This window comes from Odontesthes bonariensis, chromosome 18, assembly GCF_027942865.1.
Source record: "Odontesthes bonariensis isolate fOdoBon6 chromosome 18, fOdoBon6.hap1, whole genome shotgun sequence".
Taxonomy (NCBI): Eukaryota; Metazoa; Chordata; class Actinopteri; order Atheriniformes; family Atherinopsidae; genus Odontesthes; species Odontesthes bonariensis.
In genome coordinates, this window is record NC_134523.1 from 24,119,375 (window position 1) to 24,137,590 (window position 18,216).

The 18,216-nt window shown below is 40.1% G+C and overlaps 1 protein-coding gene across 1 annotated transcript in view; it reads left to right on the forward strand.

Annotated features, from left to right (window-relative positions):
- Positions 1 to 510: 510 nt before the first annotated feature.
- The window catches only part of col11a2 (collagen, type XI, alpha 2), a 43,526-nt gene continuing 25,820 nt past the window's right edge, over positions 511 to 18,216 (forward strand). Inside the window, exons 1-6 of the mRNA XM_075449037.1 lie at positions 511 to 909; positions 11,844 to 12,005; positions 13,533 to 13,743; positions 13,927 to 14,089; positions 14,266 to 14,388; positions 16,238 to 16,351. Of these exons, the coding sequence (XP_075305152.1) occupies positions 792 to 909; positions 11,844 to 12,005; positions 13,533 to 13,743; positions 13,927 to 14,089; positions 14,266 to 14,388; positions 16,238 to 16,351 (891 nt within the window). The 5' untranslated portion in view covers positions 511 to 791. The remainder of the gene's footprint in view (positions 910 to 11,843; positions 12,006 to 13,532; positions 13,744 to 13,926; positions 14,090 to 14,265; positions 14,389 to 16,237; positions 16,352 to 18,216) is intronic.

Below are 18,216 nucleotides of genomic sequence, written 5' to 3' on the forward strand. Positions count from 1 at the left end.
ACAGTTTACCTGAAAAGTTCTGCTGGGTTTATAAATTTAGCCGCTACGTGTCTCAGAAAGTAGGGAGGTAAAGAAGATAAAGGGGGATACTTTGGCAGCCCCTCTCCGTAACAAAGGCTTTTTCAGAGAATCAGAAACGAGTAGAAAATGCTTTAACTGTCCGCAGAAACTCCACTGACCAGCATCAAACCACGAACTCAGCTGAAAGAAAGTCGCCGTTGTTTTGCCTGTCATTAACACTTACAGTCCGCAATCACAGTCTCTCACATGTACATCTACGTGCATGAACCAAGCGGGCAGTTACGCACGCCCTCTCTCTCTCTCTCTTTCGCTCTCTCTCTTCTGCCTTTTTGCCATTCACTCTCTCTCACTCACGCACACACACGCTCTCACTCTCTGGCTGGGAAAGTAAAGAAGGAGAGAGGGAAAGAGGGAGAAGGGAGGGAGAGCGTAATTCCAGATCTCTCTCTGCTGCTCTCTCCACTTTGGGTACTCGTACCCAGTCTGACTCAATGGGGCATTAGCACTAAGGGGTTAAACGATCAAATAAAAGATATTTATCCACCCCGTACCCCTTTTAGTGTTTAGGTTTTATGCATTAATACAAACATTACTCATCCAGGAAAGTCTCCGGGAGAGAGTTGAAGACGTCTCCAGAGGCGTGCCTTTTTGTCTGCTGCCCCGCAGAAGGTTCAGTCGGGCTCCCCTCGTCGACTGGCTTTCTGTGAGAGGATAACACTCCCATATCCTACATTTACAGCTCAACCAGGCCGGCAAACAACTGCACCACTATGGATATTGGAGAATGTCTGATTCGGAAGAAACGGAGACCGTGGCGCATGGACCTCTCAACCTTCGCCTTGGTGACCGTGGCGCTCGCCTTGTGCCAAACGACCGTTGTGCGAGCAGGTAAGACAATTATTCTTTTGATATTTTTTCAAAAAGACGTGTAGATGTCACTCAGCTGCACCTGGTGTTTTGTTGTCTAAAACTGGTATTTTTTTTTCTAGTCTATTCAAATTAACCGTGTGCGTAATGGATGTGCGCCTCATCCATTATCGGGAACTGGCACACTTGACATACTTCATGCCCAAACATATAACTCTCATTAGTATTTGTTGCTGAGAAACCTGCATATGTTGCCCTAGAAGTCCATGCTTTGTGCGCTTCAGCCAAATTCCCCGAGTCCCGGGGTAACTTTTGCTTACTCCCAACTCCATAATGCTTCATGTGACTGTATCATGCCATGGGCCGTTTTGGTAATTATAATATAATAAGTTGTTGGGAAACACGAATAAATGGTGTGAAATATGAGTACTCAATGATAGAGTTATAGGTAAACAGGGGATTTTACGCGCAACTTTCTAATTATCCATCACTTAGTAAACAAACACAAATTAAACTAAAATTGCCTTTTTAATCTAATTTGGCTTGACGCATGCTATAAAGGCATGCTGGGTTATCGAAGCGTTTGAATTGCTTTTTTATGCTATGAAAATGTACAAATAATTGATTTTTTCTCAATAAAAGACTTCTCACTTCTGTTGACTTAATTTCTTCAGCTCTCTCCCTCTCAGACAGTGCGTGCAGTCTGCTGGTGACAGGTGTCACCTCACCAAATGTTGCAGTTAGACGTTGAAATCAAAATTCTTATGCATCAAGGTGTTTTTAATTGTTTTCGTGATTAATCTTGGCTTAGCTTTTATATTCTACCTTCAAAATAACTTCAACATTAGGAATGCTTATTGTTGTGATGGGCTGTTGGTCATTTTACCCATCTCTGTGCCACTCATTATCCAGAGGGGGGCATAGGGTAGGACGGTGCAAACACCTGCTTTGGTGCCTTTTAGGCAGGATTACACCCCTCATCTCGTTAAAAGATATTTAGTTTGTGTTTTTCACTGAATGTGACGCTTTGTGTATTCTGGGCCGTGGGTACAGGCTGCCAAGTGGACAGTGTTAGGCTGGCCTTTACCAGCTCAGCCTGTGCACCAGCCTGTGCACCATCACTGCCTCTGACTGTTTAAGGAGGGAATATTGAGGCATTTCATTAACTTTATGTTAAGATGACTTAGCAATTTGAATGGTTTGAAACATCGGACTATTTTTTTCATTAGGCCTTAAGACGTTAATAAGTGCAGTTCGGTTATATTTTTGTTTTTAAGCTGTGGAAGATTATGAAAATAGAAAATAAAGTGTCCGGGTTATTTAAAGTTTTACACTATACGGTGCATTATTGTCAAGTTGTATACCCTCTCCTATTCCTACTCTCCCAGGTTACTCTATAGATTAGTTGCCACTGGAATGATCTGTATGCGGAGCAGTTCCCTTGCGCACCGCTAGTCGACTTTGGGTTATTTTTGACACAGAGAAACCATTGATTCACCTGAGTACACATGAGTTCAGATCTAATTGAATGCATTTGATGGCACGCCATGATTTCCATTTTACCACAACAGACACTTTTGAATACTTTAGGATATATGTTGTTAAGTTACAGCGCGAGAGATGTCTGGCTGAGACGCAACATGCACATTTTAGGCAGAGACACCAGAGCAGGTTAAATTTACAGCAACTTTTTTTTAGAATATTTTAGAAATTCGCCCTCATCTTTTGTAGTCTTTGGCCACGTTTCCAATTTCGGATTGAGAGATTACACCTTCCCGTCGTCTCCCGTGTGTATTTTGGAGGCGGAAGCCTGAGACATTTTTACTTTTTATGAATAGGGGATTATTTGGCGGAGCACCTCGGTCGCTGGGGTTTGGGAGTGAAAGATTTTACTGTGTCCTGTCTATGTGCGCTTTATACATTTATGTTTGTGTATATGCGTCCGTAAGCTATGGATGTTTTCTCCCAGCTGAGGGTGTGGAAATGTATGCCTCTTCTGTGTGAATGTGCCTCTGTGTGCAGCGCGTCGGGGGGGTTGGGTTTCTCATCTTAAAGGATGCTTACAGAGGAGGTGTTTCGTTAGCTTAAAAAGTATCAAAATAATTTGATCATGTGATAATGTCAGTGTGACGCAGATAAAACCGTCCTGCTATCTGTAAGCTCGTGTCTGATCTCAGTCCCTGCATGCGCACATTGATCCAGAGCGCCGAAGCGCTGCGTACATGGCGAGTCTGTGTGGTGCAGCTGCAGCTGTGGGTGTAAACCGTTGGAGCGCCCCACCCAGGTAGTGAAAGCCCAATTTAGATAAAAATGGTCAGAATCTCACATGTTTATTCATTGTTCCTTGGGAGAATGAAGTAAAAGGAAGAGGGATGGATGAGGAACGGCGATCACCCAAAGAGCAGCTGGCCCAAAAAGGCATGAAAGCCCTGGTTTGTTCAAAGAGGGAGAAAATCAGAGGGCAATATTTTCTTGACATGGATGTTCCTTAACCTCATTTCAAAGCAGAGAGCTACTCAAAGGGCAGTCTGTGTCAGACTGGCTAAACATAACATAAACTTGCTCTCCCTTTTTTTCTCTGTCTCTCCCATGGTGCTGAATAAAGCTATATGCGTTGGCAGAGCAGGCTTTGACAGCTCACTCCCGTGACTATGGAAGTGTGCAGTATTTCAGGCTTCTGTTAACCTGTGACTCAGGCTGACATCTTTAACTTTGCCCTCTTGATTTTCCACCGCCTTGTCTTAATTTTACCATGGAATCCTGTGGCTTTAGTGATTCACATTTATCCATCCTCCGTCTCTCTTACCCATTGTTTTCCAGGTCCACGCAGGGACATTCTTGGCATGTTGGGAGGATGTTCTTTTTCTTTTGGGACTTGAGGAGGAGCAGTCATCTGGTCATCCAAATGGTCCATCAGTCCCCACTTAACAGCTAACATCACGCTTAGTTAAAAAGTTGCAAGCCAATGATTTACCAAGAATATTCAAATATTTTGATGTGATAACTGCATTTCAAAACTTTGAAAGTTTACTTAAAGCTTAGAAATGTTTTGCCCTGAGCTGAAACTTTCAGGTAGCCCTTGCTTTCATTTTGCATCCACATTTCTGCTCCTAGGCCTGGATTAACAAACCTCCATTACAGCTCAACTGAAAACTTAACCATGTTTGATAAAAAAAAAAAGTGCTGCACTGATTGTGCAACACAATCTGGAAAAACAGGCTGTATGTAACACCAGTTAGTGTCCACCAGTCTACACAGACATAAATGCTGAAAAATGCTGGCATCGCTGACACTTCAATGCAGATTCCCTTGAATTTATGTGGGATTTCATTCTCTTTCTTTGTACCTCTCTGTAACTGTCTCTGGAAAGTTGGTTTTGAAGCCTGTAAAAAGTGGCTTCTCTACATTTTGTAAGAAAACACACAGAAGTCAAAGCTGAGATATGAATTAACACCTCTCAGACCTCAGCTCTAAACCATGACATTCCCTCAAACTGTAAACTTTTAGAAGCCTCTCTGAGACAAAACCACATTAGCAATGTAGACTTTAGGGAACAGAGTGAGCAGAAGATCCCTGTTCCTTTTTCCTCTCTTTTATAGGTGATGATTTGGTGGTTTGTGTGAGTGTATCATTCCTCTGAGACGTTCTGTTTTAGCAGAAGATGTACAAGGACGGCAGGCACGTGTGCCAACTTTATAATGACAGACTGTCTGTATAGGATACTATTCCTAGTCACTGTTATTTTGCTGCTTCTAGGAAGTCGATGTAGGAGGGCGTGGAGACCAGCTGTGTGTTTTACATGTAATGTTAATGTACATCTCTTTTCCAGACACCAGTACAGTCTATCGATTTGAAAATAGTTTTAATTGTTGGCTTTAACTTCAGTGGAAAGTGTTATTTGAGTTTCCTGATGCAAAAAAAACCCTGATTATGTAATATTTTAAAAAGGATAAAGCATTTATTTTATTTCCTCTCCAAACCTTTTGGCTTTGAAAAGGCTTATTGGCCTACATCCTATCCCAGCATGCATTGTGAGAAAGGCAGGGAGACAGCATATTGATACACAGATTAAAACACAGCATGCCAAACACTATTTTCTAACCTATTTTAAGTGAATCCATAGGGTGAAGAAGAATTTGCACAAATACAGTGTGCATGAACAGGTTTAACTTCCAAATAAAACTCTTTTTTACGTGCTTACAAGAACATTAACTGGTTTCCAGTATATGATACCTTTGCTTTTCACCTTAAATGGCGTTGTCTTCAGGTGTTTTATGTTTTTCACTGTCTGAATGTCTGTAGGAGTTATACTCTCCTGAAATATGCAGTGCTGGAGAAACAGCATCTCAGACTAAATGTTTTAGCAAGACCCACAACACAACACGTCACAACTAGTCAAAGTCCTCCCGTTCTCCCCCTGCGGCGCTCTTTACCCACCGTCTCCACACACTTGCTGCAGTTAAATTACACCTATAAAAACACAGAATGTAAGGTGTATTTCCGATGTGGGGATTTCCAAACTAAAAAAGTGTTTTATGATCTATTTGGTTTGACTACATCTGTTTTTTTTTTTAACAAATTTGAATATAGTAGCTGCATATCTTCAAATCTTAGTTTGCTTATATCTTAAGAATAAAACGATATATGGGTGAAATGGAGATTGATGCATCTTTAGGGATCCTGCAGGAAAAACCCTTTAACTCCTCCTGAGAAGGCTAATTTTTGCACATCTTGGGCTCCAGCAGTTATTTTTAATCCCCATCAGCACAGAACAGTTTTCAGTTAAAACTAATGTTTGAAATGTTGAATATCTGTGGACAGATTTAACGTATCATGGAATAAGCAAGACAATGTTAAATTAGTTGAACCGATATAAACTTCAATAGGTTAGACTGAAACAGTCCTTATCAGTCAGCACAGGCACATCAGGGACTTTCTGGTTAATTCATGGCCTTGCTTTTTATTCCACATGATGGTACCTTTTAGGGAACTTCTGACTCTCTCCTGGTCAGGGCCCTCTGGTCCCATGTAGGCCTTGTGGTGTCAGTATCCACCCTCAGATCCAAACTCAGCCTGCGGCCTGCAGCCCTGAAACCACACAAGACTCCAGCATGATACACGCTGGCAGCATCAGTGGAGCACAGACAGACTGGCACAGACCACATAATGCTACACAGGGAGCTGCATACTGTAAACGTTGGCACAGCAGAGCCAGAGTGGATGCTGTAGAGACTAATGAAAAGAGTCATTAATGTAGGTGTTATAGACATAGGTCTGAACAGCCAAAAACAAAGAATAAAGAGCTTAAGGAAAGGTATTATCAGTAGCAGGGGGAAGAAGGTTTTTCCTTGTTTGTCACAGGATTATTTGACTTTGAACAAGGACCTACTGGCCTGTTAAAGGTTAAGTTTAAGGTTATAATCCCATGAATGCATGATGATACTGCAGGAACACACATGCAGCTAAGTTCAGGATTAAACACTTAAATACTTCTGGTATTCATATACAAAAGGCGTTTATATCCAATGTTTAGCTGATATGGAGACAGTTTTTTTTCTTATTTTAATATACTCTGATTTAAATAGTTTGTGAGTTATTTTATTGAATTGCAGCACAGTTCATGTTTTATCTGTTGCCCTCTAGTTTGCTTCTTTTCTTTTTTTACTAAATATCATAAAACATTTTCTCAAGTCTTGCATAAATGTAAGTTACTTACATTCATATAGCTAAAAGTATTGTGCTTCCTCTTTCGCCGCAGCTTGGCAGACATGTTGGAACGTTGACATGATAATTTAACCTACGATGACAAACCAAACCCTCGGCTTATAAAAAAGTGTATATTTAAATGAGTCCTTCTGTACAGTTTGGACCCATAATTGATTTTCTGTCTGTATACTCATTGCATTATAAATAAATCATAACTATAGAGCTCCTTGCTGGAAATTATACTCTGCAGTCTGAGTACTGCTCATACTTTTTACCATTGTGGTTAGCTGGGTGGAGAGACAGCTGGTGACTGAGGAAAAAACTGGAGTTTAGTTTACATTTGTCAGTTTAGATATTTGTTTATGTTGGGCTTTTCAAAATATGTTATATGTTCTCTCTGATTTATCAGCTTAATCTTGGAAACGGCTGGAAGCTGCAGCACTAAGACAGAGGATAAGAGTACAGATGAATTTGTGTGCTTTGGCTTCTGTGTGTGTGCGTGTGTGATCATTTGTGGTCAGTGTAGCACATCCATCTTGCTCTGTGTGTCTAACAATGTGGCCTGTTGTGTAAAGGTGAGAGGTGAGGGGTCAACGTGTCAGCTGACGTGTGCGTCTGGTATTTGGCACAGCTGTGCCAGAGAAGGAAAGGGCACATGTACACCCGCACACACCTATGTGCAGGTACATAATGCTCAAATAGAGATTGCAACGGAAAACATCTCAAACAAAAAAGCCCATCAGAGGAAGTACATGATTTTCCTCTGAAGTGAACTTGTCAGATCCACAGGTCAGAGTTATGTGTAGCTGTACTCACATGCTATACATATAAGTTTATTAATATTTCAACTTGATCAATTACCAATTTGTTTTATCTTAATGGTTTTATCTTAGTTTTATCTAGATTTGCCCAGACTGACTAATTCTTCATAAACTGCTTGAAATAAGCAGGCAGACCAATATGAAATATGTTAATTTTATACTTCTTTGCATCACATGCTTCCCTTATAGGAGTTCTCATTCCTGTTATTTGATCATTTTTGGAGGTGTTAAGGGTGTCATGTAGGCTTTAGCAGAACAAGTTGAATTCCTTCACTGTGTAAACTTTCTTCACCAACAATCCTCTCTCTGACATTATTTACATACGAGGTCAAATCTGCGTTTCCAACGGCTTTGTGTTTAAACAGAAGGGTTGTGTGTATTCTGACGGAATGAACAGAATCAGCTCAATATTTCCTTGTCACCAAGAATTAGTGAAGTTAATTTCTCACTCCTGTGAACGCAGCTATTTATAAAGTGTGTATGCATGTAAACACTTCTGTGTGTGTGTGTGTGTGTGTGTGTGTGTGTGTGTGTGTGTGTGTGTGTGTGTGTGTGTGTGTGTGTGTGTGTGTGTGTGTTTAACATCAAGTGGTTTCAGCCCTGCAACAGACTTCGACTGTGCTCTGTAAAATTAAATCTATTTCAGCTCCATCTAGTGGCCGTTGTGGGGAACTGCAGTGGTTCCAACATCACATGGGCAAATAGCACTGCAACTTTAGCAGCACTTCATTTTACAGATTTGCTGCCACACTGAGTACATCACACATGTTAATTTATCAGGATGTAATAAGCTGGTGGTCTGCTTGTTTGGTCAGTGGTGGTTCTGTTGGACTGATAAGGATAGAGTTACAGTGACAGGACTGTTTCCGTCTGGGGGACCTGTTGACAAAATATAGTCAAACCATATTACAGTGCCTCGTTTTACACCAAAAGCATCTCAGTTCATTTTCAAAGCAGTTTTATTAGGTTTAACTCCAGCTCTCTTGAAGATTATAATCCTAGATGAGCTAAGAAAGTATTTTGGATTTATCAGAATTTAAAGTGTTTTGTTATATATATTTATTGTAAATATAAGTATCCTATAGACTTTATTTAGTTTTCCTGTCTGTGCTATTAATATGTAAACATAAAGAGCATTAAGAGGAGAAAGAACAAGAATTATAATTACCGTCATAAAGTAGAGAAGTTTATGTCATTAAAGCACTGTAATGGTCTCTTTCATTGGACTTTTGCCAGTGCAACTGTCAGTCGGTGTAACTGTTCAGGCTACTGTAATCTCTACTTACACAGCCCTGGTTGTGACTGCTCTCACGTGCCTGGGAGTCCTGTTTCCTGCCTTAATGACAGCAGTGTAATTGGCCCACACTTACATCAAAAGTCTGCAGCCATCTGTGAGCGCTTATGGTAAGAGAGGCTGAGGGAGCAGGAAGAGGAAGAAAAAGAAAGTAAAGAAAGAGAGTTTGTGCCCCTCGGCTGTCTGTTTTCCCACCTTGTCTAGTTTCATATGCGCCACTCCTCGTCCCGTGAGGTGTATAGGTGCAGTTTTCCTTGCCTGGGCTGTGTGTACCTCTGCGTCTGAGTGTGTTATTTTTTGTGGGTGTGTTTTTGTCGTGATTGTGGTCCTCCAGGCAGGAAGGGCCCCGGCTGCAGATGTGAGCTGGGCAGGCAGCGGGGAACAGAGCAGCACATTGTACTGGACATACTGGGGGAGCTCAGGCTGCAATCTGATCCAATATCCTGCCATCACAGAACCATGCTGTCTACTGTCACTGCCCGACCCCCCAAAACACACACACGCTCCACCTTTTCCTGAACCTCTGCCTCCCAACCTCTTCCTCATGTAGATCTCCTTCCTGTTATACCTGTTTGTTTCATTTGCAGCATTCCTGTGCAGAAAATTACTGTAAAAATTGATTTATTCCCATACTTTAAATAACGGATTTTCCCTCAAATATTGGATAAGCATTCAAACTTTTTTTTCTGTCATAAAGTAGAGAAGTGGTCCTCGTATGAAGGTTTATATTTATCACCAGTCTCATACTAATCAGATATTCTTTCATAGAAAACTTAGCTCAGTAGTATAGAATGTTTTTTATATATAATTTATATATAATTCCTTTTCAGTTAATTTCTGTTTGAACTGTCTCATTTTTCTCTTTCTGTTGAATTGTTCAGCTCCAACATCAAGCAGCTTTTTTCAGGAAGTTTCTGTTTGGATGGTTAACAGCATTTCACCACATATAGCTCTTACTTTTCCTCCTCCCTACATATTTCTCTTCCTGGCCTCTCTCCTTTCTCCATCTCATCATTTTACTCTCCTCCTCTTCTTTTTCTCTTTGGTGTAGAGTGACGTTAATAGGCTGTGGTCTAGACGTCCAGAAGCAGTATTAGCGCACCGTTTGCCCCGTCTGAATAAATATTACCATCTGTGGGCTTCTTTGACTAACTCTTACCTCTGAGACGTTGGGTGTCACCTAAACATATGGGACCTCACTGGTCCCATAACCTCTGATGGGACCAGTGAGATTTGAGAACAAAAACAAGGAAATGTCCCATTAGGTCCCAGCATAAAATATGAAAATGGCTTCAATGTGAATGGCTGCAACATTGTTACCTTTATGACATATACATTCATCCTGGTATATGTTTTTGGAACAGATGTGAAGCTTTGACTGAGGATCAATGTGTTTAAAAGTATGTGCTGCGTGATTTCATTTGGTGGCTTTGCACTTCTCACCTCCAGTGGTTTACATATATAGCAGCAATGTCCCAAGTGGTAAAATGAATCTGTCTTATTATCAGATTAAGTGCCATGTTGTTGCATGCTTGGTTGTGCTTGTCAAACAAGTTGAAAGAGGCATAATGACATGATTTCTCCATAAATATTTCTCTGTTTGAGCCTTTGAGGTGAAACTTTAAAGTCTATTTCTTTTAGGCTGTAGAATGAGAAATGAAAACTAACATCCTTTTTCATTGGCTGTGTCATCGATGGGCTTGGTTGTAACCTTTTCATGTATAACGTAGATTTTACTGGAGCAATGCATCACTGACACTGAAAGTTTATTATGGCAAGTATCACAGCAGGGCTGGCTGTGAGTGACTTTAAATGGTTGTTAACAACAAATCTGGCTCTCTGGTGCACCTCATATACACACAGTTTAGCCGGGAATGAGGGTGAATAACTTAGGTCAGGAAAATATGGACACTGCTTGCTTTTTTAATTTTATGGCTGCTTCACGTCAGAACCTGACTCTCAGCAAGAATATTACATTTTATTCAGTTGCTCTGACTGCAAAATTCTTACATTTAATGGGGGCCTTCAGTTTTGTTTGGCATTTTGAGTCCATATCAGCTCTGGATCTAAATGGATATAAAAATACAACTCATGAGAAGTCCTGGGATGAATTTCAAACTAACTAATCTAAATTATGTTAAAAATAAGCTCGCTTCCAAATAAGGTATTATGTAAAATTCCTTATGGAGTAGCACTGCATAGATAGATATGTTTGATATTTATCTGCTGTTTTTAGTATTACCTTAAGGGAATTCAAGTATAAGAAATACAGATGCTCTCAATCATATTGTTTTGCTGCACAGTAATTGAGAGTTGTGTTTTTTGAATGTGAAGCATGTCAGACTGAGCAATCTGAAAACGCCAACAAGCTAAACCACAGTGCAGACTGCAGGTGGAGAAACAGGCTGGTTGTCCTCAGTGTGTGAAAGTGGAGACAGGATATTAGACTGGTGGCTCACTGCCGCTCTGTGCGTGTATTTATGTGCATGTGTTATGTTAAGATGTGTACCGCATACCTTGAGTTTTTGAGGGTTTATACATGTCAGGCGAAACTGTGAAATGATTGTGTTTGTCAAATAAATATTCATTCGACTCAACAGTATCACATCAACAGCCACTTGTTTCAGTTGCTTGACAAACGTGAGCAGAATAGAGGGCACTGTCTCTGTTTTGATGTAAACTGAGCTTTACTGCCCTCCCTGCACTGGTCCATATATGTTGCTTGGACTGTTGCCCATCTGTTCTGACAGTGCTTTCTTTCTTAAAATATACCTTAATGTACAGTGGTAGCCACTGTTGACCTCTCCTCTACCTGATCCTATATCACACTAGTTCTGCAAAAATATTTAAGATTACTTCATAGATCTATTTAAGATTGAAGTGAGCTTTAAAAGTCTGTTGCAGCATTTTTTTAGGAGCCTAAAGGATAACAGCACCACTCTGTTGTAGATACCAGCTGCATAAATCATAATTAATCAATAAATCTGTCCATCTAATGCCAGATGCAAAAACACACATGCCTTTTCTAACATGACAGTGAAACAACTGCTGCATGACATCTGTTTAAATGAGTTGCTTGTTAAAAAATATAATGACAGTTTTCTTTCCTTGCCTCTCTTCCCCTCTGTCATCAGACCCAGTGGATGTGTTGCGGGCCCTACAGGTTCCCTCTCTCCCTGAGGGTGTAAAGAAAGTCCCTGGCTTCTGCTCATCCCGTCGCTCCAGCAGCCCCGATCATGCTTACCGCATCACCAAGAAGGCCCAGATCTCTGCCCCTACCAAGCAGCTCTTCTCAGGTAGGCTTCAGACTAACTGAATATAAGGTTATTTTAGATTGCTCTGTGAATAGCCACAAGGTTGTTTGATCACTGGGACCATAAATAACCATGATTTAAATGTGAGTTTTCACTTTTCTGTTGTAGGTGTTGTGTTTCTGGAGGACGACGGTCTTGGTATCATTAGAGATCTTAGCTTAGACAAAGTAGACCTAATAATATCACAATAAAAAAACTCATTATCTATGTGCTTTACAAAATAATTTTACATTGATGCAACTGATTTAATAACCCTTGACTTAGCATTCCAGAATAACCCTGTTTAGGTACAGTACTACCACTGCAGTTACTACAAGGTATAACATCGTCTTTTTTTTCCTTTTTCCACTTTATTTACCCATGAAGGTCCAATTATATTAAATAACTCTTCTTTCAGCCTGATCAGTCCTGATCAAGATGGCAGCATAAAACAGCAAAAAACAGGGAAAGATGTGCATGCCATACCAGCTAAATATGATGCACATTATACCCCCAATCACAGAAACTATAAAAAAAATAAAAGCTGTAATACTGCAACAAGTTTCATTCCGGGTAGTTGGTAAAAGACCTTAAAGGTGTATAAAGATGAGATTGTCTGTAAGTTGATGTTATTTTGAAGCTCATTCCGTGAATAGGGAACACTGGGTGAAAAAATATTATAGCTTAGCTATAAATTTGGATCCTAATTCTTGCACACTCACATTCAACACTGCTCACTGTAAAACAGGCTATGTATTTCATATTTATGACAAAATTCCACTGTGAAATGTATAACTATCATTATAGCTTGCTGCTTGTCCTTAGATGTTTTTTAAACTGAGCTTTCTAGATTTAATTAGGCTGTTATGCCCTCTGCTAGATTGCTCCAAGTGTAATTATGTGTTGCTTTGTAAGAGCTGAATTAAGAGTGTGGAGGAGCCACAGCACATTAACTTTAGAATATTGTCTGACACCAAGGAGTGAGGAAATAAATCTGAAAGTAGCACTTATGTGGTTGGGAAAAAAAATCCACAAAAGTCTAAGCTGAGTTTCAGTTTATTTTCTGTGAAGCCTTCCTTGCTCACCTGTTATTTTGAGCTCACATCATCTTCTGAATGCCAGCTTCACAGGGGACTACATTCTAATGAATGTTAACCCTGATGGACATCCCACTTCAGTCTTAAAGATCATCATTGGTATCATCCTACACTACTTCTCAATTCTTGTATTTTACTTCCCCAACCACCTGTTTGAAACCTATTTTTTTGCCTCCCTCCCTCTGCTTTCTCCTGACCTTCCTCTTTTTCTCGAAAAGTAAATGTTCTGCTGTCTCCTTCTTCCTCCAGGACAAACTTTAACCTTTGTAGATGTAATTTAATCCTTCTGACTATTTATTTCACATCTGTTGCTGTTTCTGCTCACTTATCTTTGTTTTTACCTTTTCTTAAAACACCCACAATCCATTCTGCCAATCACATGTTTATCGGTCAGTTAATCCTTGTCTCCGTCTGTCTTCTACCTCATCCACAGGTCGTTTTCCGGAGAACTTCTCCATCATGGCTCTGGTCAAGGCCCAGGCTAATCTCCAGGCCTTCCTGCTCTCCATCTACAGTGAGCAGGGCATCCAGCAGCTGGGCATTGAACTGGGACGCTCCCCTGTTTTCCTGTATGAGGACCAGAACGGCAAGCCAGCCCCTGAAGACTACCCACTCTTTAGGGGTGTCAACCTGGCTGATGGCAAGTCAGTAACCAGCAACAACCAGTTTGTGACTGGTTGAGATTATGTGATTTGGGTCATGTGGGTGGTTGGGAATAATATTTCTGTGCATATATTTGGAAATTATCTTTGGTATCTTTTCCTCTAGGTCTGTAGTCACATAACATCCTTATTTTTTTGCCTGTGGTTCCTTCTCCTTGTCTGTAGGTGGCATCGCATCGCTATCTCTGTTTCAAAGAAAAATGTGACACTGCTGCTGGACTGCAAGAAGAAGATGACCCGTCCACTGCCCCGTGGCAATAACGCAGAGATCGATACCAATGGCATCACAGTGTTTGGAGCTCGTCTACTTGATGAGGAGGTTTTCCAGGTTAGTATAATCAACTAAACTATGTTTTTGTTGGATTGATGACTGACGGCACCTGTACGATTAATCAATAACCTCTGCTGTTGCAACCTGCTTCCAAAAGGTTTCAACAAGCTCAATAAATACTCTGGATTTTCACGAGGTTCTATGATCTTACTATATGTGTTTTTTCTTCACAGGGAGACATCCAACAATTGCTGATTGCCTCAAACCCCCAGGCAGCCTATGACTTCTGTGAACACTACAGCCCTGACTGTGACTCCCCTCTGCCCAAGACCCAGGCTCAAGACCCCAACACATACGTGAGTGACACCACATCACAAGTTTACACACATACACGTTCCTGCAGGGAACAGTAACTCTCTTTTGTCTTTCACACATGCTCTTTTACCATCTTAAGATCTTATTGCAATAGTTGTTCATACAAAAAGAATACACAGACACTCACAACTTAAAGGACTAATGAGTACAATCAGTCACACAGTGGATAACCTCAGACTGTCACTGCTGTGTGGCCACAACTCATTCATGAAATTGTAGGCTCATCTTTAGCTCCAATAAAGCTGACCCAATCAGAATCTGTGGACTTTGTTTTCCTTTTCAAGGGTATTTTTCAAAGATAAACCACTTGGAGAAAGAAAACAGGTTAATTGGATCTGTATATTCTGGGTTTATTTTTTCTACCAATTATTTTTTTCTTGAGCTGAACGACAAATATTGTACCTTTGGATCAAGAAAAGATAAGAAAGAGAAATGTTAGGAATGTCACCAGAATACTTGAGTCCATTCCAACTTTTATCATGGAGATCACTTTATAGATAATTCTATTAACTGAAGTTTTTTTATGTTGTGAGCTGCCACTGCAGTTCAGTGGCTAAGACAACACTGAGATATAGAATTTACTAGGAAAGCTACATCATATGATAATGTGGTCTAATATGAGAAAGAAATTATACAATACATCAGCCCTCAGAAAAGGAAATCCTCGGGTTCAGTTTGAGTCATGTGATAATGTCATCAAAGTGCTGCTCTCCCTTTCTGTCCTCCTCCCCTCGTCATCATCAACAGTTTGTATCCATCCACTTTCCTCCTCATCTTCACAGTCTGTGTGTCCCTGAGATAACTAAAGCAAAGCAGAGACATTATCATATCAAAGCATAATAATTCCTTGAAAAATTGACACATTTTTATCATTTCAAACACTGGAATTTTAGAGAATTAACTGTGATTGTTTTCTGTTCTCCTGCAATGGAACACAGAAAGGTAGGGGAAAGGGGATGATACAATCAACCATCAATATCTTTTCCTGTTTTTTTATGGAATGAAAGAAAGAGGACCTGCTGAGTATATAAAACATGCTAATTAAATCAATTCTGATTGGTCTCTTGGTTAAATTGCTACATACAAGAATTTAGCATGAAGATGGCTTAGGTTGTAGCCTCTTTGCTTACTGAGACTGTTGTGCACAATACATGCATTAAATGATTGCAACCTGTCATTCATTCATTTTTCTCTCAAACACATATTGATGATATTTAGATATTTGGGAGCTTACATTCCCCTGACACCAGCATCACCGAGTTAAGGTAGCAAACGACTTTCATCTGCATTCATCCATCCAAAGTTCATCATCTTTTATATACCTGCATGCCTGATCTAAAAAAGTATAAAGTGTCAGTCACTGTACAGAGCTCCCACACTTTGTGTCTAAACCCTGTCATGTTGATGCTGTTGAGATGACTTTTTCTAAAATGAATACAAATCAGTGTGGTTTTATTCATTGATTTCCATCATTGCTTGATTTTTTTACAGTTTTCTCATTCATCAGGGTTGCTCGTCTGGACATTGTATTTTATATCAACACCTTTTAACAACCACCACAGACTCTGATGAACTGAGAAATTGAAAGCTTTGCATTTTGTCATGATGCCCTTTGCTGTCTCTTGCAGTCTTTCAACGTGCTATTTTTTTTTCTTTGGCCCTTTTACCTTATTATCCCCCTGTGGCCTCTGCAACCTCTCCTTATCTGTTCGTGGAAATCAATTTTTCCCCTCTTCATGCATTCTTCATGCTTTCACACACCCTCCTGCCCCCTGCCAACCCATCCTCCTTTTCTTCCTTCCCATCTTTCAATCCCTGCATTTCTCTCAGTACTTTGATGAGGAGCAGGATGACCATGAATACCCCTATTATTATGAGGAAACAACAGGCATTCCCTCCTCCTCTGCACCCCCCTCTCCCCAACCGGGGGACCCCAACCAACAGGTAAAGTGGGAGCACGAGAGAGGGAAAACACAAGCTGGGTTTGTGGAAAGGAAGAGGAATGAGAAAGGCATTAAAACAATAACATTGTATTTGAGTGTAATCTAAGTTTACATATTTGCTGAATTTATTTTAAAAATCATATATTCAAACTTTCATCAATCCAAATGCCTCTCATCTCCCATCGTTCCATAACCTTGTTTTACATCTCACTTTTTCTTTAATCCAGATTGAAGTCTCACACTTCCACTCTCACTCTTTCTATCAAACAAGATTTAACTTTTTTGTCCTCATGTCATTTACACGTTGTAATTTATCCATGTGTGTTCACATGTGGCCTAGTGGGGGCACTGGGGAAGTGAAGGTGCGGCTGTGTTGTCATGCACACATGCATTTTTTCCCCCTCCATTCTCCATTATCCACTCCAGTAAATTTTAGTATTCTCTCCTATATGTTTGTCCCATCCTCTTCTACTTAAACCTAACCAAACAGCCTTTTCATAATGAAAGTGCTCAATTTAAGAGGGACAAGTTCCACAAAACATCAGTATATATTGTAACAGACAATAATAATTTGATTTGCATATTCTTTCTGGTGTTTACTTGAATTTGCTGACACTCCTTGCATGTTCTTTCACGACAAGTTCACCCATTTGGTTTTCAGTTATCACAGAAGCATTTGTGAGATTTGCATTACTGTTTGAACAGGTGTTTCTATTTTCTTATAATCTGCATGATTTCATAATTGTCTTGAAGGATGTTACCGCATGCACCTACTGTACTTCTGCATCATCTGTTTTTCACATCAATTGTCAGTCAACCTACTGTTGGAATATTAATACAGACGATTTTTCATTGGTAGACATATCAGGGTTGTACATTCTATCTTTACCCTAGCATACATGCATGTTATAGTTTGTCTGTTGGAGTTCTGAATTGCATATCCAAGAGGTGTATATTATTATTGGTGGCCTGTTTTCCCATTGTTTTTTGGATTTTTTCTTTTGTTTTCATCCATCTACACTTTTTTTGTCCATCTACAATTTGTATTTGCATGTATTTCTATTATAGCAGCATGAATGATAAGGATTGATCATGTGAAGTACTTTTCATTTTGTGATTTATGTGACTAACACGCATTTGCATGCCAGCTTTACGTCTGTACTGTTTCCTTTGCATGGCTAAACAACAGCAAACTTTTCTGTCTTACAGTTGGACTGTTCAGTGCATTATAGCACAGGAGGTCAGTGCATCAGTGATGTGTATGTTCTGTGCCCGTGTGTGGGTGTGTGTGTGTATTTCTTTACAATCTGTGTGTGTGTTAAACAGCCAGCTTTCCTTGACCAGTCACACCCTCAGTGCCTCTGCTAAACCACAGCCTCCAGTTCCTATTAGCACAAAGATGCTGCTTTGTCGTTTAATATTGGGAATGGCATTACTGGAGAAAACAGCAAAAAAACTGTCCAAATATCTTGGGTCATAGACATCAAATTAAATGTTTTGTAAATTCAATGCTGTTTTATTTTGAGCATCTGTCATTTTCATAGATTTTCATAGATGTATCCCTAAAGCTTAATCGTATGCTGTATCCAGTAATGCCTGCACAGTCTCAGTAAATCATCCAAGCCTGAGCCATCTTTATGTCATTGTTTCTCAAAACATCCACTCTTGTCTTTTTCTCTCTTTCTGTCAATCCCTTGTTTGTGCTTTTCATCCCCCTCCCAACCCCTCCACATATCTTTGTCATCTTCTTCCCTTTTTTTTGTCAATATGCACTTCTACATAATAAACATCTCAACCTAACAATATTCACGGATATTAGAAGAAGGCATTCAACGGGAAAGCAGCCCCCACTAAACCTACCCTTGT